We start from the raw sequence: 24,918 nt of genomic DNA, 5'->3' as shown, positions 1-24,918 counted from the left end.
GGCGCAGCTAGTAAATCATAATACTCAATATTATTTATACTTAATTTTATTCTGAAATAAAAGCTTATTATTTCATACAAAGCACAAGTGCAAATTTTTAAACTGACAACAATTTCCAATCAATTACAAAATCGAACAACGTGCATTCAAACTCCACGGAGGTATCAAATAATTGAACAAAAATATATGATCCACAGTAAGTAGTTTGTGGTAGCGTCGATGGAAAATCGCTTTCTCTGGTAACAACCGAACCCTTATCCCATGAAACTTGTGATTTTTTACACAAATTCCTGTTCGCTTAGGGAGCATTTAACGATAAGTAATTATGTGTTTGTGACTGCGTTAATGCTTCGAAAAAATATTCCGTTAATTAGGTTACTTTGCTCTCATTAGTGGTTTGGTTTAGTTATTCGCTGGAGCAGTTACATCGGTATTTATATAACGGTTTTAAGAGTTTAAAATTAGATTTTATATTGGTATTGGACTATTTTTTTGGATTCGCTTAAGTGTGTTGTGGCTTTGGGAAAATATATATGTATAGTTGAAACGGGAGTCCATGTGTATAAAAATTGCTTATTTTGGTAATTTTCCTTATATTACTAGCGGTCTGACCCGGCTTCGTCCGAGGTACATATTTAGCCTTCCTCAATTAATGGGCTACTTAAAGAATTTTTCCAATCAGCCCAGTAGTTCCTGTTCAACCAACCAGACAATCAAATTCAGCTTTATTATTGATACACGTATGATTACGGTGTGTCGTTGTGTATGAACATTTTACTTATTGATGTTATTATCTAGACTAATATTATAAAGCTGAAGAGTTTGTTTGTTTGTTTGAATGCACTAATCTCAGGACCTGCTGGTCCGATTTGGGAAAGATAGATGTTTTAGTGTTAGATAGCCCATTTATTGTTCCTCAATATAGGCTCAATATAGGCTGTAGGTATGTACCACGGGCGAAGACGGGACGGACCGCTAGTCTTTACTAATATTATGAAAATATTATTTATTTAATACTTATACAATAATTACTTTTTAAATGTAATTTAACTATATTGAAAACTATTTTTTGTTTTAATTTTTGAAGTGAAACTTCTTTAGAATCGTTGTGATTTCAAACCTGATGCAACGGAAAAACGACAGGTAAGAGACACAAATACAAAAATGTGTAGAATGAAGCCGGCAAAGAATGAGACAGAAATATACATACTATTTTATTCATTCTTTTGTCGATTTACTGAAGTTTCACTTCTATCGTGTGTGAATCTCACACACACTTTTTTTTTTTTTGTCACGTCCTAAAAGAATAACGATTTTATATTGAACCTTATCCCATCGGTATCTACCGTATTATAATCATCCATCATAAACCGAAACAGAAACATAATACCCCATTTTAAACATCGGTTAATAAACAAAGGAATTGCTAGGGGAAATCCGCAAGGCATTCACGTCAACCGAAATCGTAACCACGTAACAATTAAATTAGTGGAGTTCGAATTTAATGCGGATATCTTCGGTGAATAGTTTCCGTTGTCCGTTTAATTGTAACTGTTTCTGGAAATTTCCAGAGCTTTCCAGAAGTTTCTGGAAGTTTCGGGATGTGTCCTTGCCGACGAGAGCTATGTGGAATGTGTGGAAAGTATCATATGGTGCCATTTTGAATTGATTTGTGTGTGGTTTAATCTAATTGAATAATCTGTTATTTTATCTTGTTAGTAAAAACATGGTTATGGTATACTAGCTGCGCCCCGCGGTTTCACCCGCGTAAGTCCGTATCCCGTAGGAATATCGGGATAAAAAGTTGCCTCTATGTTATTCCAGTTGTATAACTGTCTACGTACCAAATTTCATTGCAATCGGTTGAGTAGTTTTTGCGTGAAAGAGCAACAAACACAAACACATCCTTACAAACTTTCGCATTTATAATATTAGTAGTAGTAATTTTTATCTAATGTATTAAATTGTTGTGTTATGTTTATTGTTTTATGATTTAACCTTAATTAATGAGTGATAACCGTAAAACAAAAACAAATTAGAAAAGAAAAGAACATTTGTATTTGGAATTACCAGAAATTTTTTAGCTTCTCATCACATTTTCTTACGACTGACCTTTTAAGAAAGAAAGAAAAACATGCAGCATATTTTATGCAACTCAATCCATTAAATTACTTTTTTTATTACTTTTTATTTTATTTTATTTTTAACTTTTGTACTTATGTTTTTTGTGAATTTTATTTTATTTTTATTTTAACTTTTGTAATTATGTTCATATTGGGTCCTTGTTACCCCGAAATAAAGAATTTATTATTATTATTTAAAAAGAAAACTATCTTAAAATAAAGGCGCTAACACATTTCTTACAATTTCAGGATCTTTTTATACAAAAAAAAATCATTTAAGAAAACTACTTCAGAACAAAGCTCTTAACACATTTTCTTACCACTTCAGGCTCTTTTCACACAAGTTAATCATTTAAGAAGAAAACTACCTCAAAATAAAGCCGCTAACACACGAAACATCTGCGAGACATTATCGCCTCACCGTCAACACGGGATCGAACCGGAAACCCGCCTTCCGTAACACTAGCCAACGAGCCGGCGGGTAATTGATGGGGAAGCGACATGCCGTTTCATCAGCTGTCACATGATGATGACATTTGAGACAGTGTTACGGAGTACGTTTATTGCGTACGACGGTTGCGATACGGTAAATCGTGTCGTGGTCGTCGCGGGTGAATAAGTGTCTATTTACATCACATGTACATCACATACGACTGTTGGAATGTGCTTGAGTTATATCAAGCTAGAAAAATTACTATTTTATATTCAGGTCAACTGTAAATTTGCGGAAAAGAGACAGTTATAACCATAAATGTAGTCTTTATTACTCAGTAACAATGTTTATTCAGTAAGAAGTGAGCAATATTCATATGCGCTTCTCTTATAATTTAGAGGTATGAAAAAGGGGTAGATGTTGACCGGTTTCTCGTACTTACCCTATGCACACAAAATTTCATGAGAATCGGTCCAGGCGTTGCGTACGAGTATGGTCATTAACATTGGGACATGAGAATTTTATTTTATTTTTTGTTTATTTATTAACACTTTATTGTACAATGCATATACAGTTAACAAAAACTAATAAACAATATCTATTGTACAATTTGGCGGCCTTATCGCTTAAAAGCGATCTCTTCGAGGCAACCTTTGCCAATTTTATATAGATTTTCCATTTATATCGCACATCGTTGATAATCATAATTTATGAAAACTTCTCCATATCTCATTACGATTTTACAAATCGTGTCGTGTGCACTAAAACAAATATTACAAGATATGACAGTTGGGTTGTTTTACCGTCGTATTTAAAAAGCTTTCAAGTTTGTATTAATATAGTTCGCTGTGGTTTGTTATTTTAACAGTTGTGTTTCAATGATCACCGCTTTATGACAAATGTCGTTTATTTGACGTGAGGTTTTTATAATATTTAATTTTAGTTTTGTCTCAAATAGACGGTTTTTATTTTAGATCTAATGATTTTTCATATTAAGATTGTGATTGAAAATTTATGAATGACTAGCTTCCCGCCTGCTGCTTCTCCCGCCTCCGTATTGTTCTTACCTTTTGAAACTACCCTGGACTATACAGAATGCACCAAAACCATGAATATAAAGATCAGACCAGCCGTTCTCGAGTTTTAGCGAGACTAACGAACGGCAATTGATTTTAATATAGACTAGGTTTGATTTGCTAGGACATCCTTATCCCTTAGGAGTACAAATAATACATTACGAAATATCCATAAAAATGAAAAAAGCTGAAGATTTTGTTAGTTTGATCATGCCAATCTCAGAAACTACTATAGAATTTTCAAGAATTCTATCCAACTCAAATACACAAACTATGACCTTCTTATACGCGACAAAACATGATAAATTCTGTTGCATATAGATTAATTAAAAACGACACTATGAGATCTATTTTCTCAACTAGTAAATAGTACCTTAAATAACTATTCTAGTAATGGGTGAAGCTACGATTAAAAACCACTTATCTATATATATATAAAATTCTCGTGTCACAGTTTTCGTTGCCATACTCCTCCGAAACGGCTTGACCGATTCCTCTGAAATTTGGTAAGCATATTGGATAGGTCTGAGAATCGGCCAACATCTATTTTTTATCCCGATATTCCTACGGGATACGGACTTACGCGGGTGAAACCGCGGGGCGCAGCTAGTATATTAATAAAGATAGCGTTTTTATACTCTTAAAAAGCAGTGGTGGCTCAGTAGTGAGAACCTCGGACTTCAAAATCGATAAGTCGGGGTTCGAGATCGGGCGAGCGTGCAGGAAATAAATTGATTTTTCAATTTATTTCCTATCTGCACATGTGGATAACATCACCACTGCTTAAAACGGTGAAGGAAAACATCGTGAGGAAACCGGCATGTCCAAGACTCAAAAGTGCGACGACATGTGACATCTGCCAACCCGCACTTGGCCAGCGTGGTGGATTATGGCCTGAACCCTAATAGGAAGCCTGTGTCCCAGCAGTGGGAACATATATGGGCTGATGATGATGACGCTTTTATACTCTTATAGAAATTTATTCTCTGACTAGAAATGGCTTTCGAAGCCGTAGCGAAATTTTTACTTTTACCTGATACAGTTTTTCTATATCGTATACAAAACAACAAATTCAGCAATGTATGAAAATGTAAAAACCCCGCGTCAACCAATTAAACATAAACAACACTGATAATAAAAAAATGCTGAACAACCATGTTGCGTTTGAATTATTAAATCCAATGCTTGCTTTTAAACCTTTGTTTTTTTGTTTGACCTTATTAATTTAGGGTAGTGAGTATATTGTTTATCTACACTAATATAACAGAGGTAGAATTTGTATTTTTGTTTGTTTATTTGTAATGGATAAACTCAAAAATGACTGGACCGATGTTCAAAATTATTCACCATTAGTAAGCTACAACTTCACTGAGTGACATAGGCTATATGTGTACCACGTAATTAGTACTAGCTTGTGCTCGTGGCTTCGGCCGCGTGGTGAAAGAGACGAAACATAGCAGAATGCTATTTCACGCCGGTCTTCTGTGGGGGTGTGGTACTTCCTCGATGCGAGCTGACCCAATTCGTCCCGGAGCGTGCTCGACTACCACATATCTTTATACTAAAAATGTCATATTTCTTATTTACTGTTTTCATTAATTATTCAAATTACGCAACTTATGATAAAGGAACAATATTAACTTACGCTCGCAAATTCTTTTTCAAACTGACGAATAATAAAAGACAAGCCTGTAACATAATTAATTAGCACTTTCGAGTTTCGAACTCTAGACAAATTATATACTGTCTGATATAACCGCTGTTTCTTTAATAATTAATTTCGCTCAGAGATTATTAAGTCTGTTATTATTTGATGAAGTTTACTTGACGCGTGTTCACAATGTCACCGAGAGGAGGGAATTTTATTAATTTGCCAATTACTAGTTATTACTGTGGTTTCGTTTGAAGTTATACAAATTCTTTGGTTTTCAATTTTATACGGATAATAAAGCATTAATACTAGGTGGTGGACATTACTTCGTCTTTGTCTGTTGTACAATTACCGAGCTCTATGATTGGATTTGGAATGCATTACAAATTTTGTTCGCTTTCTCTATCTAACACATTCAAATATGGAAGCGATGTATAGCGAATTGCAATCGTGTATATTATGTATGTATATACACACTATAACAACCGGTAAAACAATGGCAGTTTTTGTTATTTAATATCTAGTTTAATTTTTTTTTTATATTTGAATTAAAATGTCGGCAAAAAATACTTTTTTAGCTACCAGAACTGAACTTTTACTCGTAACGCCTGCTCAACTAACTACTATACCTAGGAGACCTACAAATTACTGTGGTTAAACACTTCGTCAGCCTACATATCATTTTATATAGTCTAGCTTTAGCCGGTGCGGGTTGCTACGCCAACGGCCTGGTGGCGAGTGGCATCAATGAGCATATTATACAAACCTTCTCCGTGGAAAAATACATGTAAAAAAACTTCATAATAATCAATCCTGTAATAGCTGTGCCCCGCGGTTTCACCCGCGTAAGTCCGTATCCCATAATGTGTGAAATGTATGTGGAATGTGTGGAAAGTATCATATGGTGCCATTTTGAATTGATTTGTGTGTGTGGTTTAATCTAAATGAATAATCTGTTATTTTATCTTGTTAGTAAAAACATAGTTATGGTATACTAGCTGCGCCCCGCGGTTTCACCCGCGTAAGACCGTATCCCGTAGGAATATCGGGATAAAAAGTTGCCTGTATGTTATTCCAGTTGTCCAGCTGTCTACGTACCAAATTTCATTGCAATCGGTTCTGTAGTTTTTGCGTGAAAGAGCAACAAACACCCATCCTTACAAAATTTCGCATTTACAATATTAGGAGGATTTTCATAATAACCGATCCAGTAGTTCTTGAGATCATCGGTGACATGATGCATCCCCATTTGTGATCACTATCTGTCTATTCTTTAACAGATTCACACTTATTTTTTATTACATTTGAATGGAAAACTAAGAAAATATCGCCTCTACGAAAACATTATCTATGCAAAATTGTAGAAGTCAGAGCTTTGTTTTGAAAGTTCGAGTTACGTATGAGGTTCGTTCCCGTGTACTGCGGAAACTTTTGAAATATATTCCCTGGAATAAGTGATAAGCAAATAATAGAATGGGATAAAATGGAGTTTGTTCTGTTTAGATGCTGTGACTGTAAAATCACGTATGGTTTTGATCTTGGTGCGAGGTAGATTTAGTCTAAACTTCTTAATAAACGCGAAAGTTTGTAAGTATGGATGGATGTATGGATGTTTATCTCTATCACGCGAAAACAGTGAAAGCTGGTTCCTAGCTTGGTCCCTAGTCTAAACTTCCTACTCATATAAAGGCGAAAGTTTGTAAGTATGGATGGATGTACGGATGTTTGTTACTCTATCACGCGAAAACAGTGAAAGCTGGTTCCTAGCTTGGTCCCTCGTCTAAACTTCCTACTCATATAAAGGCGAAAGTTTGTAAGTATGGGTGGATGTATGGATGTTTATCTCTATCACGCGAAAACAGTGAAAGCTGGTTCCTACCATGAGGTTTCGTAAATTTTGGTGTCATTAAAGTTCTTGTCTCGTTCTGCCAATTTGTAATTGACGTTTTTGATAAATATAATAGAATTATGTCAAAAAAAATCCTTAAAAATAACCTCAATTTCCTACAAGCACAATTTAAATATACGCATTCAAAAGATCTAATGGTAGTAATAAATCATACGGATCGTTAGCTCCCTCCCGGGTTCGATTCCCGCCGGAATGACAGCGTCTGTCAATCGGATGAAGTGACATGACTTGCTAATGGAGCGGTCGGTCTATTGTTGTGCAATAATTATGAGTGTTCTGTGCTTCTGTTTGTAATATACTGTGTAACAAACAAAAAAAAAATTTTTTTCTTATTATTTCAATATGAGTATTTTATCTTTGATATATAAGACACAAAGGTGCCTGATTGATCTATTAACGCATAGCCCAAACTACTGAACCGATCGGGCTGAAATTTGGTATGCAGATAGATTGCTGTAGGCGTTCGCTAAGTAATGATTTTGATAATTTCTGCTACAAAGGGACAAAATAGATGAAAATTTATTGGATCCACCTAGACGAAGCCGCGGGCAGCTGCTTGTATGAAAATAATGTTTTATGGCACTGAAATACAGTTTATCTCTTCTCAAGAGTAATTTTTTCTTCTTTCACTATGCCGGATTTCACGCAAAATCTACTAATCTAATTTTAATGAAACTTTATTGTCAAATAGCTAATAGCCCTCGGCACACCATAGCCTATATTTCAATTAAATAATAATTTAAATCTACACACGCCCATCTCATGAAGCCAACAAAGTTTATTAAATGCTAATGAAAATTAATTAATAAGCCAAAAACTAAGTAACCACACGAATGTCACTTTTATCAGGTAAGAGAAATTACATAACTGTGACTAAGCAAACTAAGTTATAATGGTCGCCATATTCTACTTTGGAACAAAACTGACCAGCGTATTTATTTATTTACCAATTTAATAAAAATTTAATAAAGAGTAAGGCAGAACAGCATTTGCCAGGTCAGCTAGTGATATTATAAATGGTAGACTACATGGTACGATGGTAGAATACATTTTTTAAATAAAATAAATAAATAAATATTCTAGTTCAGAAGGATGAGCTTATAAATTTAATATTTATCCTTGCCAATATTGTATTTTATTTATATAAATAGGATAATATAAAAAAACTGCTACGATAAAACAGAGCGCATATTTAAGAGATACAGCCAGCCATACAGCCATATAGTGATGGACAGCTAAGTCTTAGTAAAGGGTCCCATTTTAACTCTAGATGTGGAATAAGGATCAGCCTAAAAAAATATTTGCTTCATAAAAAAATCACTACAGCCAATTTTGACAAGCTACTAGCTGCGCTCCGCGGTTTCACCCGCGTAAGTCCGTATCCCGAAGGAATGTCGGGATAAAATGTTGCTTATATATTATTCCAGTTATCCAGCTGTCTACGTACCAAATTTCATTGCAATCGGTTCAGTAGTTTTCGCGTGAAAGAGCAACAAACACACACACATCCTTGCAAACTTTTGCATTTTTAATATTAGTAGGATATTTAAGCTATAAAATAAATAAATTCATCCTATAATATTGAATGATTATTAACAGTTTTGTACCACATTAACACATACGCGAGTGAAACCGAGCGGCACACCTAGTTGCATAAATATATGCAATATGTACAGAACAAAAGTAGTCACCGCTGGCTGCGGGGCGCGGCCGACGTGACTTATTACCTTAATTCGTCATATCTCGTACGAAAGCGTGCGACCGTACGTACTAAATTGTATTTTAATGGGGCCCTAAAGTAATAAAACTCAAACTCAAAACCCTATTTAAATAGTGTAAACTTTCTTAAGTATTAAGAATTGTCATTTATTAAAAACTAACACAGACGTGGTACGTCGTTCCTACTGAGATGATCGCCAAGCAATTTGATACTTACTTAGAAGATTTTACATACGTGCAATTAAAGAGTATGTAAATTCATACATTAGTAATATCGCATCGCTTTTCTAACAGACACCGAGGTTCTAACAACTGAGCAGCCACTGCTTACTTTTATTATAATATTCAAATAAATAATTACATAATCTGGGGCCCCTAAAGCTCCAAGTACGTCCCTGTTCTAATTCAGGAGCATTTACATGGTATTAGTTGATTACACTTGTGTTCGCTTTGTTAAATTGTTTTTTTTTGTATAAGCTTTTTTATTGTGATGTTTGTGTATATTATTGTATTCTTTTGTTCTAAGTTTATTGTTTTTTTTTGTTTTTTTTTAATTGTAATTCTCTGGAGTCAAATAAATGTTTCTTTCTTGCTTTCTTTTAAAAACGTTGTAAGTATGGATGAATGGATGGATTTTGAATACTCTTTCACCCACAAGCAACTATCTGTGTGAAATTTGGTACCGAGTAGATTTTAGCTTGATTAATACATAGGGTACTTCTTATCCGGGTACCACGCAAGTAAAGCTGCAGGTTACAGCTAGTAAATTATACATATCATACCTATATTTCCGGGTTATTTATGTTATATTGCACATAAGTGTCTCCCGTTTTATTATTTTAAAAAATCGTCTCTAGTAAATACTTCTTTCTTACACCATATATCACTTATACTATATAGTTCAGTCTTATTCAGTGCAGTCTATAGTCCAGTCCAATAACCACGACCCATAATAACTTATATATTCTGCACAACATAAATAAATTCGTTAAACAAACTGAACGAGAAGAACACCATTATAAAGACACTCCAAACTTCTTGTATCGTTTAATATCGACCGTACACTTCAAAAACTGGAAGCACGCTAGTTGGGAAACTGCATCAAAAATTTGTGATTGAATTTTGCTGGCATTAACTCGCAATATGCGAGGGATTAATGCACCCTCCACTTTAAGTTGGAAGTTTGATTATCAAAGCGTACTGGGATTAGAATTTGGCGTGTATAAAATAGTGTTGCTTTGGCTATAAGAAGATGTAGACTGGATGGCGGAACCTGACAGTGCGTTTCAGATGAGACTAAAATCTTAGCAGGGGTTATATAATGTACTAGCTGCGCCCCGCGGTTTTACTCTGTATCCCGTAAGAAAATCGGGATAAAATTTGCCTATGTGTCATTTCAATTGTCCAGCTATCTATATACCAAATTTCATTACAATCGGTTCAGTAGTTTTTGCGTGAAAGAGTAACAAACACCCACATACATCCATCCCTACTTACAAACTTTCGCGTTTATAATATTGGTAAGATAGGCGTGTTATGAGTCCATTCTGGTATGTAAAAGGACTCGAGTGGTTGCGGAATAACTAACCATGTTATATGAATAAATGAATGCATAATATAAAGTATTCATTTGAGATATTTATTTTGATTTCCTAGTTAATTGAATATGTCTTATCTGAACAGAGTAAATACCCCTGGAGACTTTAATACCACCAGCATTATTAGACTATACAGTAAACGGACTTTTAATTTCTTCAAATTGCCTGTTAAAGAGCCAAACTTTGAGATCCCATTAGGTGGCTGTCATTTAACAATGAGACAGAAGATTACGAAGTTAAATAAAAAAGCCCCGCTCCATAATAGGAAAAGTTTTTACGTCATCAGAGTCTATTCTTTACATCTTTGGATCTGCGGTGATAGTTTGAGGATTGGTTTGAATAGTGATGTTATTGATAGCTGGATAATGTAGCATTCGATTATTAAGATCAGGCAATTGGATCCATAGTTCCGTTTTCAGCTATACCATGATCAAGTAGATTGTCTTAGATATGTGGGGTAAATTAAAAAAAAAGTAAAGTCCTCTACTGGGGTATGGGGCAGATGATATACATCTGTTTCACTGATCGATTTTTTTTATGGACAAGTAGGTGATCAGTTTTCTGTGTCCTGCCAGACCGGGACGTTTTTTGTGCGTCCCTACCGGGAATCGAACCCAGGACTTCTAGGTTCTACGCTCACGCGTTAACCACTGTACCAATGAGGCGGTCAAGGCGGTATGGCGTACATTAATTAACATAAGTGGATGCTATTAATTTACACGCGTGTTTGATATTTTTAACTGTTTTAAAATTAAATCCTCTTTTTCAATTTATGTAAATATGAAAAAAAAAACTTTTGTACTAAAAACGCACAGAAATATACACTAAAGTCTAGTTCTAGTGTTTGATGCTTAATATTATGACAGAGCAGGTCAACTCTTATTAAAATTATAAAACGGTTCGTTAAACTTTAATTAAAGTTTCAAACAATAATAAATTTCTCAATGTATAACTGTCCATATTGGTTTATAACGTAACATAATTACATGTAAGTTGTCTAAAATGAACTTTCTGAACTATTCAGCTCATATGTCCTTATAATTTATATCTATAAATCCTACTTCGTACTAGTCCTGCTAATATTATAAATGCAAAAGTTTGTAAGGATGTGTGTGCGTTTGTTGCTCTTTCACGCAAAAACTACTGAACCGATTGCAACGAAATTTGGTACGTAGACAGCTGGACAACTGGAATAACATATAGGCAACTTTTTATCCCGATATTCCTACGGGATATGGACTTACGGGGGTGAAACCGCGGGGCGCAGCTAGTACGTTATATTTTCAAGGTCGAAAAGCTAAAAATTGTCTCTAATTAAAGATAAAAATTACATGCAAATAAGTACATAGAGTTAATACAAAGGCGTTGTTCTGAGGACAGAGTTGGTGCATTATTCACAAAAACTTAGTTCTGAAGACAGCAGTTCCTTCCGCTGTTTTCATCGCTCGCAACTTTTAATGAACTGGACTTAGTTACTGTGTCAGCGGTCTAGATATTTTTTAGTGTTGAATTATTACTTACTTGCCGTTCGCCCCGGCTTCGCCTGTTACGAATTTAGCATGGCTAAGTGAAGATGCAGCGTTCTAATGGTGAAAATTTTTTTTAAATCGGTTGAGTTGTGTTTTGAAAACATTACAAACATGCATAAAAAATATAAAATGTTTAATCTTTAAAGCATTTATTTAGATATAGTCGGCATAGATAAATTATCGCCGATTTTTTTTTCTATATTATATTATTTTATATTACATTATTTATTTATTTATTTTCTTTATTGTACAAATCAGAAAGTAAACCATATACAAAGTAATGGCTCAATGACATTTCGTAAAAAAGACGGCCTTAATGCTAGGCAGCAATCTCTGCCAGGCAACCTGGTAGGAAAGGAAATGTGAGAAGTTTTGAGGATTAGCGCAAAAAAGAAAACAAAGTTATGTAAGAATATAAAAATTATGATGGATTGAACGACACATAGACTATATAGCTGTAACCCGCGGCGTCACCTGTTTGGTGCCCGGGTAAAAAAGACGCCTATGTGCTATAAATTATAATCTATCTTGTACTAAATTACATATAGATACGATAAGCTGTTTTCATGTGACAGAGTAACATCCATACATCCATCCATCTATCCATCCATACTTGCAAACTTTCGCGTTTATAATACTAGCTGCGCCCCGCGGTCTCACCCGCGTAAGTCGTAAGAATATCGGGATAAAAAGTTGCCTATATGTTATTCCAGTTGTCCAGCTGTCTACGTACCTACAATCCATTGCAATCGGTTCAGTAGTTTTTGCGTGGAAGAGCAACAAACACACACACACATCCTTACAAACTTTCGCAGTTATAATATCAGTAAGATAAGATAAGAATTAAGATTATATAGTAGAATATTTGTTGTATGGTTGTTGATCTTAAATAAAAATCAGTACTGTTAATAGTCAATGGAGCACTGTTTGTGTTGTATTCACTGTTTTTGTTAATGTTATTATTAAATACTGGAGGTAGTTAACTACTTAACTGGTTTATTATTTTGTCTTATAGTTATAGTATGTATCCGCTATATATATTTTATATTTTATGCATTTAGAAGTGAAACTTCTTTAGAATCGTTGTGACTTCAAACCTGATGCAACGGAAAAACGACAGGTAAGAGACACAAATACAAAAATGTATAGAATGAAGCCGGCAAAGAATGAGATAGAAATATACATACTATTTTATATTTAATATACATTCATCTCATTCTTTTGTCGATTTACTAAAGCTTCACTTCTACCATGTGTGAATCGCACACACACTTTTTTTTTTCAATTTTATCTTAAGATTTACGTTGAGAAAATACGTATTATCGGGTTCAGTCGGGGGAACTGCTAGTTAAGAATTAAGCGCAGACCAAACCAGTAAATTCCTTTATCGTGATTATAGCATGAAATATACCAAACAAAAGGTACGTGCTGTTGTAATAAATATCATCCATTCTTCTAAGAAATATATGTAATGAGGGTCCAACTATTTCGAGTTATTACACAATTTTCATTATGTTTTATGAAATAGAAAAGGGCCCGGGAGTTATGGCAGCCGACGTTAATGCTCCGTGTATTATATTTTATTAAACTCATTACGGAATCGCTGCGTTCCGTCCAATTGCGTGTATTATCGTCTTGAAGGATCTCACGAGATTTTCGTTTCGAACTTATCGACATTTCATTGCAATTGGTTCAGTAGTTATTGCGTGAAAGAGTATCAAACACACACACATACTTACAAACTTTCGCATTTATAATATTAACAGGATTTAATGGATGATCGATCTCGCTGTAAACAATCCCGGGGTTTCTCCCAGCTCTTGTTCCCGTGGGAATTCCGGGAAAAACTATCCTCCTTTCCCCACTCTATCTTCCTTACGAAATTTCAAATCAGCCAATAATTCCTTACATTAGATCATACAAGCAGAAACAAATAAACCCTTCATATTAATGTATTGAAGTACATAGAGATAGATATATCGCGTAAAAATCTGTTTCAAATTCTAGTTTCTAAATACGGTATTTCAAATTTTTATCAATACAAAGCGAGGAACATAATCCATGTATGGATTTTTGAGTCGCAAATTGTTTAAAAGAAAAAATTTAATAAATAGAAACAAAGAAAGAAAGACAGAAAATATTTCAGTTTCAGTGTCTTCCAATCAAATACCGAGATCGACATGTATACGTTATTTTTGTATTTCTCACAAAATCTAATAAAAAAAACACACTCACACAAGAGAATAACACACATACACTTACACTAGCCCATAATAATTCTTAGAAAGCCTAAAAGATTTCTCTGTATTTACTATTTATTATATTGTAGTTTATTATATTTATGAAGGTTACAGTCACAACTCTAGTTATAAGGAGAATTTATATCCACTACATAAATTTAGACCTCCGTCAGAATAGAGTACAGATTTAATAAGGGACGGGATAAATTTTGGACAAGCGAGCTAAGATTAAGGGGCAATTTTTGATTCATGCATGCAAATTACATCCGTAACCATGGTAAATTTAGCTTGTGGAGGTTTATTGTGCTGAGATATTTTAGTCGAATGTTAGTTTTGATAAAATAACATAATAAAAAACAGATTTCCAAAAAATCATAAAACAGTAATACACTGTCCGTAAAGCTAGGCAGTACAGTTCCTCCGAAATTAAATCAATAAATAGATAAGCACTTCTTAATATCTTTATTATAATACACACCTAATAAGTATATTTATTTACTCTTTATTAATCAACGCAGCAAATGTATCTAATATACAAAAAAACCATCAGGAAAGTGAACACTAAAGAGCAATCTGCTAACTCCAAATCAATCTCTTCCAGCTCACCTTGTTGGTAAGAAATGTTGGACATGTATATGTATGCAGTATATATGAAATTTCCAAATATTAAAAGAAAAACGATCCTACAATTCCTTTGAACAAAGGTTAATCGTAAAAATCATTCCTCTTTTCACAAATCCGCGTTTCATAAAATCACTACGTCAATGACGGTTGCAATATTGTCATTTCTGTCAGAACTATGCCCGGTATACAAAAGCAAAAATGAACATTCACAATTTGGCCTGGTTTTTATTCGTGTTCCTCATCAGAATATGTAAAAGCAAGCGATACGACAACTACAGTTTATTCAACGTCGTCCCCATGGAGAGGTATCAGTTGAAATTCCTCCAGAACCTCGAGAGTCAAAAGTACATGGACGTGATGTTTTGGAGAAGACCGTACAAGTTATTCTCCGATGTCCAAATATTGGTGAATCCGGTGGATTTAGCACTCTTCAAGGAGAGATTGGTACATTTTGGGATGACTTCGAGGCTACTGTCGTCAAACATTCAAAAGTAATGATATCTTATACATACCAGTGTGTAAATTAATATTTGATATTATTGGGTGTTTGTAAAATTACTGCATTATGCAAAAATATATAGTATTACAATTCCTAAAGTGCATTTGATAAATCTCTATATATGTAAAATTTCCGTGTTAGTTACCATACTGCTTCGAAACGGCTAGACCGATTGTCATGAAATTTAGTGTGCATATCGGGTAGGTCTGTGAATAGGCCAATATCTATTTTCTATACGCCTAAATGAGAAAAGTAAGGCAGAATAGCGTATGCTGGGTCAGCTATAAAGAAGATTACGATATTCTCATGAACGTTGTAGTCGGAGTGATTACCCGATATACAGAGGTTGTAAATATATAGGCTGATAATCTACTTACCAATAGATATATACCTAAAAAGAAAATTTAAGTTTCAGCATTATAATCAATTTTATCTGATTTTACAGACAATTCGATCAGCAATTAGTACGAAGGTATATGCGACTCCGAGTCGAATCATATACATGGGATTACTATCACTCCCTTGAAGATGTATACCAATGGATGGCCGATATGGCTACGCGATATCCCAAAGTAGTTAAATTAAAAGCAATCGGCAAAAGTGCTGAAGGCAGAGAAATACTAGCAATGAGTATAAGTAGACCAAAGAACAAAGCGAAAGTAATCGTTGAAGGAGCGTTACATGGCAATGAATGGATAACAACAGAATTTGTTACTTATTTAGCCAATGAATTAATTAAAGCCGACAGATCGAATAACTCAAAATTGAAACGTGTAGCTAATAGGTTTCATTGGTTATTGATACCGGTTGCGAATCCTGACGGATATGATTTTAGTATGAAAGTTGTAAGTGTTTATTTATCATTATTTTAGGTAAATCAGGGACGTAGAATATAATCTTATTACGATTTTACCTGTAATTTTTATTTCCAACACACTTTTTCTGTTGGTGTAAATTTCAAAGCTGGTCACTTACCATCATATGACAAGTCTGCTCAAATGCTACCTTTTAAAAAATTGATTTTTTTCTGTAAAGAATGGGTTTAATTTAAAAGGGTTTTATTCATTCTGATAAAAGTTATGAATTACTTCCTACTAATATTTTAAATGCGAAAGTTTGTAAGAATGTGTGTGTGTTTGTTGCTCTTTCACTGAACCGATTGCAATGAAATTTGTTACGTAGACAGCTGGACAACTAGAATAACATATAGGCAACTTTTTATTCCGATATTCCTACGGGATACGGACTTACGCGGGTGAAACCGCGGGGCGCAGCTAGTTCTACATAATTCGCAAAGCGATAACGTATGACAATCCAAAAAAGAACTAATTCTATGAACTTTTAACGTATTAGGTGTATTAACGATTCATCAAAACTAAAACTGAACTGATTTCACTTTAGCAACATTTTAAAGGTACAATTTGGGCCTTAAATTAATTCATTTAAGACATATTTTACCTAAATGATGTACTTGAAAATCTTATCTTAAGAACTTCCTGGATTATAAATTCAAACAAATTACTTTCTATGTGGCTTTGTTAAAAATTTATACAAAAATCTTAACAATATTTGCTGGGTAGAATTATTTTATATTTGGCTTTTGAAATAATTTATTTTTACATGTTTTTCATTCAGGATCGCTTGTGGCGTAACAATAGAAACATTCAATCTAACAATACCGCTGGAGTTGATTTGAACAGAAATTTCGACTACAATTTTTGTTGTATGTTACGCAATTGTTTCTATGTATTTATTTACATTTCTTTTACTACCTATTTTGTAGCTGTTTTGTATTTTTTTGTTTATTTATTTTGATTTTTTGCTAACAATTTGATAGTATTGGATAGATTATATAGTTTGTCACTATTATCGTGATAGTCGCTGTCTATTATTTAACGTTCTTCATCATTTGTATTGATTTAATTATGTTAATAGTCAATTATTTCACAAATTTAGCTGCAATTCTATGCTCTTATTTTATATTATCATGCTCGTTGCTTGATAATTTTTTATTTGTTCACTTCACAAAGAAACAGTAGTTCAGAATAATACAGATCATAATCTTAGAAGTAGTGATTATATTGTTAGATTTATTTCTTTAGTCCTTCAACGAACGTCAAAAAAATTCTTTTTATTTTTCAAACATTTTTTATAACAATTTTCATATATTATTTGTCTTTTTAACTAACTGATAAGCCAATTACCAATTATTGCGGTGAAACCTACAATTAAACTTCTATACTGAAACCTATTCTGGCTACTAGATTTTAAAATAAAAAAACCCGCCTGTCTTTGCCCTTGGTACGTTATATAAATCAGCTGTTCTTTCCTGAGACTAAAGTGTTCAAACATACAAACAAAGTCTTCATTTTTATATTAGTGTAGATTTTATACTAACGAAACGATTTTATACTAAAGAAGTAGCAACACAAAGTATAACAAATCTCGGAACAATAAATTAAACTTCAAACGTTTTAGCTCAAGGTGGCAACAAGGACCCAAACAATGACTTCTACTGTGGTCCAAATTACTTTTCGGAGCCGGAGTCGAGGGCCCTCGCGAGCTTCGTGGGCCTACACCGGAAGGACCTTAATTTCTACTTCTCGTTTCACGCTTATGGACAAAAGTTTTTGATACCCTACTCGGATAGGGTGAGGCACGTTGAGAATTTTTCGGAAATGGTACGATTGCTCTTGGTTCTTCATCTTCAGATACTTGTTACAAGGTGACCCAGTAAACTTCGTATTACATGTCACCTATACATTATGTTTGTGAGAAATATTGTCCGATACTTATTATTTACGTTCCTTATCGTTTGAACCTTTCCATGAGTATTGAAAGTTCAAAATTTTCTTATTTTTTTTATTTTTATTTTTTATTTTTTATTCGAAACGGACCAGCTATTCTCAATATTACACCCCAGCGAGTGAAATAGTAGCATGAAAATGCAATTGTGTTTCGAGTTGGAGACCAGATTCTTGCTCCCTTCCTTCCCTATCCATTCAATTATTCCAGTCCCCTAAAGCGGACAGCGATGGACGGTGAAGGAGATCGCTTACCTTCAGACGAATCACCAGCGAAGTTACCCTTTCTAACATAGCAACTATTTATTATAGTTTTTTTATGGAAACTTCCTATTTCCTTATGAAAACAGTCAAAATCCACAGCGTATTAACACAGATTCAACAATCGGTTTATTTAGTAGGATACAAAACAAAACACTTTACTGCATTAAGTTAAGTGGATACGCACAATCCTTGACTATGTTATATTTACTCGATATAATTATTTACTCGAGATAAGTATACAATTTTTTATATAACATGACGTTTCAGTCTATTGGACTGGTGATATTATAGTACATATATCATAACATACTATAAATAAATAATACAAAAATTGGGGAAATCTTTATCGATTACAAGTATACAGGAAAGATAACATCTTTCAACGCAATAAGCATCTATGTCAATACAGAATATTAGATATTATTATATCAGGATAATATTCATTACTTGATTGTTAGAAAACTGGTTTTTGAATCGTTTTCACAATTCTTATCAATTTGTAATTAGATGAATAATTTTTACAACTGCGGGTTTATTTTATTTCTGTTTCCGCTATACAAATAATAAAAAAAATCTTGGTGAAGCAACGGATGGCACGGTCTTGAATTGGATGGGTAACCGGTTTTTTTGGTAGTTTCTTTAGTTGATGGGTAACCGTTAGTGCCCCAAGTCCGTTTTGTATCTGATCGATTTTTATTTTCTTATATTTTCTCTTCAAATAGCTGATTTAATCAATGCTAAATTCGGCAATAAAATACATTTCAAATATGCAAATTTTTTCGTAATATCACGGGCATATACGCGGGGACAAGCTAGTGATCACACTAACAAAAGTTCTATAATTAAACAGCCAATTGAAACGCACCAACGCGATCCTAATTCGAGCATTCCGCACGACCGTTGTAGTTGGTGCAGACAATGGACGAGATTTATCCCAAGCTATGCATGTCATGTGGAAGATGCCTCAAGTTGCAATTTATGGGGATAATTTATGTCTGTTGACGCGGGCTTGTGTACTTGTTTCAAATGTTGATTGTTGTGTTATTATACTTGTGGTGGAAGCTGTGAGTGTGTTGGTTGTGTTTGTGTATTTTGAGATTTATTACATGTTTTATGATTATAGTTTTTACACAAAGGGTACAACGGTATCGTATTGCTAAGACTTTTTTGATTGTCCGTCCTTTACCAGGGTAAAGGACGGACAATCATATGTATAGAGGATGGATGCATATGTATGCGTGCGTCTGTTACTCTTTCACTCAAAAACTACTGAACCGATTGCAATGAAATTTGCTTCGTAGATAGCTGGACAACTGAAATAACACATAGGCACTTTTTATATCGATATTCCTACGGGATACGGACTTACGCGGGAGAAACCGCGGGGCGCAGCTAGTAACCAATACGTGTAAGCCATTTTCGAAAGTCTGATTTCACCTTATAAATCTGCGTATAAAATTAATAATGAAAAATCTATTCATTCCACTTCCCTTGAATAAACACCAATCAACGTGTCGGTATTTCGAAAATGTCAGGCTATATTTAATTTAAATCCGTAACGAACCGCGAATATATTTTTTCGCTAAACGAAGAAAATCAAAACGCCAGCTCGCCCTGGCACCCAGTTAGAATATTCATTTGAGTTTTGAATTCCGAATCACGTTTCAGGAAAATTATGGGAAACAAGCAATATTGAAAATGTATAAACTGTATGGAGTCAAATACGGCGTGGGGACGATTTACGACACTCTCGGTACTGTGAATTTAGTTTTCCGTCTATTTCTTCTTAGGCTAATTATTTTATGCAAAAATGCTACTGATTTCTTGCGAGTTACTTCTGCAGATTTTCAAAAGGCCAAATTACACAGTTTTCTATAAAACACAAAAGGATCACGCCAATCGGTTGAAAACTCACGCAGTTATCTGATATTTTTGGAGTAAAACCTTCAGATTTTAAAACGAGACTATATTATGACGACAATTTTCTATAAAACACAAAACGAATCATGCTAATCGGTTGTACATGATGACTCCGAGTTATCGTTTAAAGAAACCAAAAAATACATATCAAATACAGTCGAATTGAGTCCTTCCACGTAAAGAGTACGTGAGCCAGTCTGTCTGTCTGTCGGTCAGACATACTGAACTAGTTTAGTTGAAATTTGGTACATATATAGTTTGAGAGCCTAGTATGGACAAAGGATAGTTTTTGAACTAAAAATCCCACGAAAAAGTGATTTTTGCGTGCCAAGCCCCTGATGGTCTATCTTTTCCTTTGAAGCCGCGGGCTGAAAGCAAATTATTCATAATTTGTAATAGGTACAAAATTGTGACAATTACTATTTTTAGTAGTAACGTGTCTTTTATAGTGAATATAGTATAGACTATATTTATTATATATTTATTAAATAGTACATAAGTTCTTGTTATTCATAATTGATATACTGCATAAATGAGGAATTTTTTAATGAATAAAAAAAAATTATCATGAGGCGGGATTCGAACCCGCGTCATTTTGCCAAACTGTAGCATTGTCTATACTCTCGGTCAACCGTGATCCCGCCTCAGCAATCGATTGTATCGGGTTAGAATCTCGTCTTGTGATAATTTTTTTTCTATTCTCTACAAATTTCTCAATTAAAATTAAATAATGTATTGTTTTCTTATATTAAGGTTATAGAATTTCTGGTGACAGCGCATCTTGGGTGAAAAAGAATCACAAAGTCAAGTAAGAAACTAATTTACTGTGAAAATTGTTTTTTCTGATACCCCTCCTAATATTGCAAATACGAAAGTAACTATATACGTCTGTTTCTTCTTTAAGCCTAAACCACTGAACAGATTTGGATGACATTTTGTTTAGATATAGTTTGACACCCGAGAAAGGACAACCAGTTTTCACTAATAGTTTTTACAAATCGAGTCAATATGTAAGAATATAATCAAAATTTAAATATCTTTTCAACAATACACTTAATATCTTTCACCAACTTCGCTGCTATCAAATGACCAATATAAATATACGAAATTGTTGTGAATGAAATGAATTGTGTAAATAGAAGCAGTGGTGGCTCAGTGGTGTAAACCTCGATAAGTCGGGGTTCGAGACTGGGTGAGCGCGCAGGAAATAAATTGATTTTTCAATTTATCTGTACATGTGAATAACATCACCACTGCTTAACGGTGAAGGAAAACATCGTGAGGAAACCGGTATGTCCAAGAATCAAAAGTTCAACGACATGTGGCCAACCCGCACTTGGCCAGCGTGGTGGATTATGGCCTGAACCCTCATAGGAGGCCTGTGTCCCAGCAGTGGGAACATATATGGGCTGATGATAATTATGATGATGATGATAAATAGATTATGGGAGCCGAGCATGTATCGTCACAAATTAGGCCAGCTCGCATCGGGGAAGTAACACACCCTCAAAGAAGACGGGCGTGAAATAGTAGCATGTTTTTCGTTCGATGAGTGGAGGAGATGGAGGCCAGCCATATCCTTTTCCTTACTCCTCCCAGTCCATTCCTTAATTCCCGACGTCGATCCGGCCCTACCCCTGCAAGTGTATATGGGCGGTGGTGATCACTTACCATCAGATCTACGACCGTGTGATACAAGTGGTCCGCTATGACAAAAAAAATGTAATGCTTTAAATACTACTCTCTTTTGTAATAAAACCCTTAATAACAAAGCTTTTCTGCTTTATAATTGCAGATATGTCATCACGTTCCTCCTAAGGGACAACGGAACCTTTGGCCATGCCCTACCCTCAGACCAGATCCAGGTGACCTGCAAGGAAACGCTAACCGGTCTGGTGGAGCTCATGACAGCTCGGCACCGACGCGTCTCACCAGTTCTGTTTAGTTCTGCGACAGATTTGAGATATTCTGTTTTTATTATTGCTTTGTGCTTTTTGAAATATATTTTCTAGTATTTTCTAGTTGTGTGTTGCTTCCTTTACCTTTATTTTTAAGGATTTGTTAACACAATATTACTACTAATATTAAAATAAATCATTTTTATAAATCATTATTTTAAAGATATTATCAAAAAAAATATATTTGTCTCATAGGGCGGACCACACATTTCTTCAGTTATCAAATTATAATGACCTTTTACATAAAAAGAATATTAAACTACGCAATTCCGAGATGCAGTATAAATACAAAATATCTTCTGTAATCAGAGGAATATTACTTCTGTATTGCGAGTGAATAAAATATATATCTCCGTACTTATTAAGAGATTTACGGCCGAATTATCATATTAAATAGGGTATCTAATATAGTAGTACTTTTTCGTAATCCTTGACATTGACTTAAAAGAACCAACCCTCTGGAAACTTGGAACATAGAAAACAAATATTATTTTAATACATTTGTAAAAGTTAAAAGTGTTTATTTTATTAACAATTTTAAAATTTCTTACGTTATATAAATAAAACTTATAGTTGTATATCATTTAATACTAGAAAAAAATTCAAACACAATTTAAAACGTTTTATTTCTAAACTCAGAACAGATGATTATGTCAATCAGTCATATTGACACTACGAAATCTGGGAGGTCAAGACAAATTTGGCTTCATGAATAAAAAACCTAACAATGAAAATTAAATTCATACCCATATTTATTATATTCGTGTACACCGTGGCCAGTTCTTTGAAAAAATACGAGAACTACTCACTCATACGAGGTATACCTGTCGATGAAGCTCATTTGGATTTCTTCAAGAATTTAACTCAAATGTATGATGTTAATTACTGGAGATTGCCGGGACAAGTTTACCGGCCTATTGAATTTATTATATCTCCAAAGCATCGAGTGGATTTCTTACGGCAAGCCAAGTTAAGGGGGGTATATTTTGCTACGATTATGGACGATGTTCAAAGGTATGTAGAAGGTACCGATGGGCGTTTAAACTGAAATAAATGTGGCTTAATTTATTTCCATACGATACCAGCAGCTTTTTGGCGATAGTTCTATTAAAATGGATAAAATACAGAACCAGAGAACCATTTACATTGCACAAACGTTTTTTGGATAATTTAATGATTTTATAGAACCCAATGAAAATCGATTTTCACTTATGAAATTGGTTACGTGTTTTCACGAACATAAAAATATTTTTTATCTCATGTTAAAAATGGTGTATAAAATAAATCTAAGTTGAAGGTCACCAAACAGCGAGTCTAATGAATACTAAAAATTTAAATAAAATTTTTGTTTTATTATAAATTGGCTATCGTTATGTAATTTTATTACAAACCATTTGATATCACTTCACCCAAAGCAAATATAATGTTAGCTTAGAAATGTATTCAAACCTAAACTTATATTATGTTATAATGAAATATATTCAAAAATCCAAATACGATAGTGTCTCTTCTATAAAAGAAGCCATAAATAAGACCTAGAACACCGTCTGCATGACATAAAATAAGTAAATTCTTTCACAGAGCACTCGAAATGCAAACCGTGAAATCATATATCCGTCGCAACATGGAGTCCTTTGATTGGAGCAGTTTCTTCCGCCTAGATGACATTTACGAGTGGCTCACAGACTTGGAGACTCAATACCCGAAGATAATGCGGGTTTTTAGTATTGGAAAATCTGTGGAAAATCGGAAGATACTCGCCGTCAGCATTACTCATAAAGGGTCTAAGACGAGGTATGGTTTGGGTAATAACTTTACTTTTTAGAAACATTTTATTAAATTTACTTAATTTTATTATCTATTTTACGTGTATATATGCATTAGTGGTAGTATACAAATACATTAAATGCATTTCTAGATTATAAAGTCTCCTTGTAAAGCTATGAGATAAATAGAATCTTATGAAAATATTGTTTTCAATTCTTAAAATACGTTTATATTATTTAGGCCCACAGTAATAGTGGAAGGTGGGATCCACGCGCGCGAATGGATCGCACCAGCATTTGTCACATACTTCATCCATCAGATTTTAACAGCACCAGAACAGAATGGCACCCTGAAAACTGTGGCATTCATGTACCAATGGTACTTTGTACCAATTTTAAACCCAGATGGATATGATTATACTCATACTACGGTATGTATATTTATGAGGTTAATATTTAAATTGTAAATAGTACTACGAAGCAAAAATCTAATTACGTGTATGTGTTTTGTGTAATCATACTATTTTGTTGTGGGAGTCGAGCATGCTCGGCACGAATTGGGCCAGCTGACACCGGGAAAGTACTACACCCCCACAGAAAACCGGCGTGAAATAATAGCTTGCTATAGCGTTTCGTACGGTGAGTGGGGGAGACGGAGGCCTTTTTCCTTCTCCTCGCCCTTCCCAGTCCATTCCTTCTTTCCAGTCATCAATCCTTTCTTTATCCTTTTTTTTTAAGTGGGGAAATCTTGCATAGATACCCACGGCCTCCGGAGATAAAGTCGTGGGTTATGTCGGATTCTTAC

General features: G+C 34.2%; 1 protein-coding gene across 1 annotated transcript in view; it reads left to right on the top strand.

Moving 5' to 3' along the window:
• Positions 1-15,100: 15,100 nt before the first annotated feature.
• The window catches only part of LOC119828744 (zinc carboxypeptidase A 1-like), a 14,052-nt gene continuing 4,234 nt past the window's right edge, over positions 15,101-24,918 (top strand). The window contains exons 1-10 of the mRNA XM_038350986.1: positions 15,101-15,393; positions 15,847-16,246; positions 17,037-17,124; positions 17,880-18,082; positions 20,138-20,222; positions 21,143-21,197; positions 22,185-22,307; positions 23,074-23,361; positions 23,929-24,141; positions 24,355-24,544. Coding sequence (XP_038206914.1) covers positions 15,101-15,393; positions 15,847-16,246; positions 17,037-17,124; positions 17,880-18,082; positions 20,138-20,222; positions 21,143-21,197; positions 22,185-22,307; positions 23,074-23,361; positions 23,929-24,141; positions 24,355-24,544 — 1,938 coding nt within the window. The remainder of the gene's footprint in view (positions 15,394-15,846; positions 16,247-17,036; positions 17,125-17,879; positions 18,083-20,137; positions 20,223-21,142; positions 21,198-22,184; positions 22,308-23,073; positions 23,362-23,928; positions 24,142-24,354; positions 24,545-24,918) is intronic.

This window comes from Zerene cesonia, chromosome 8 (genome assembly GCF_012273895.1).
Source record: "Zerene cesonia ecotype Mississippi chromosome 8, Zerene_cesonia_1.1, whole genome shotgun sequence".
NCBI classification, from domain to species: domain Eukaryota; kingdom Metazoa; phylum Arthropoda; class Insecta; order Lepidoptera; family Pieridae; genus Zerene; species Zerene cesonia.
The sequence above is the reverse complement of the archived record's forward strand: the minus strand, read 5'-3'. Positions and strand labels throughout refer to the sequence as shown.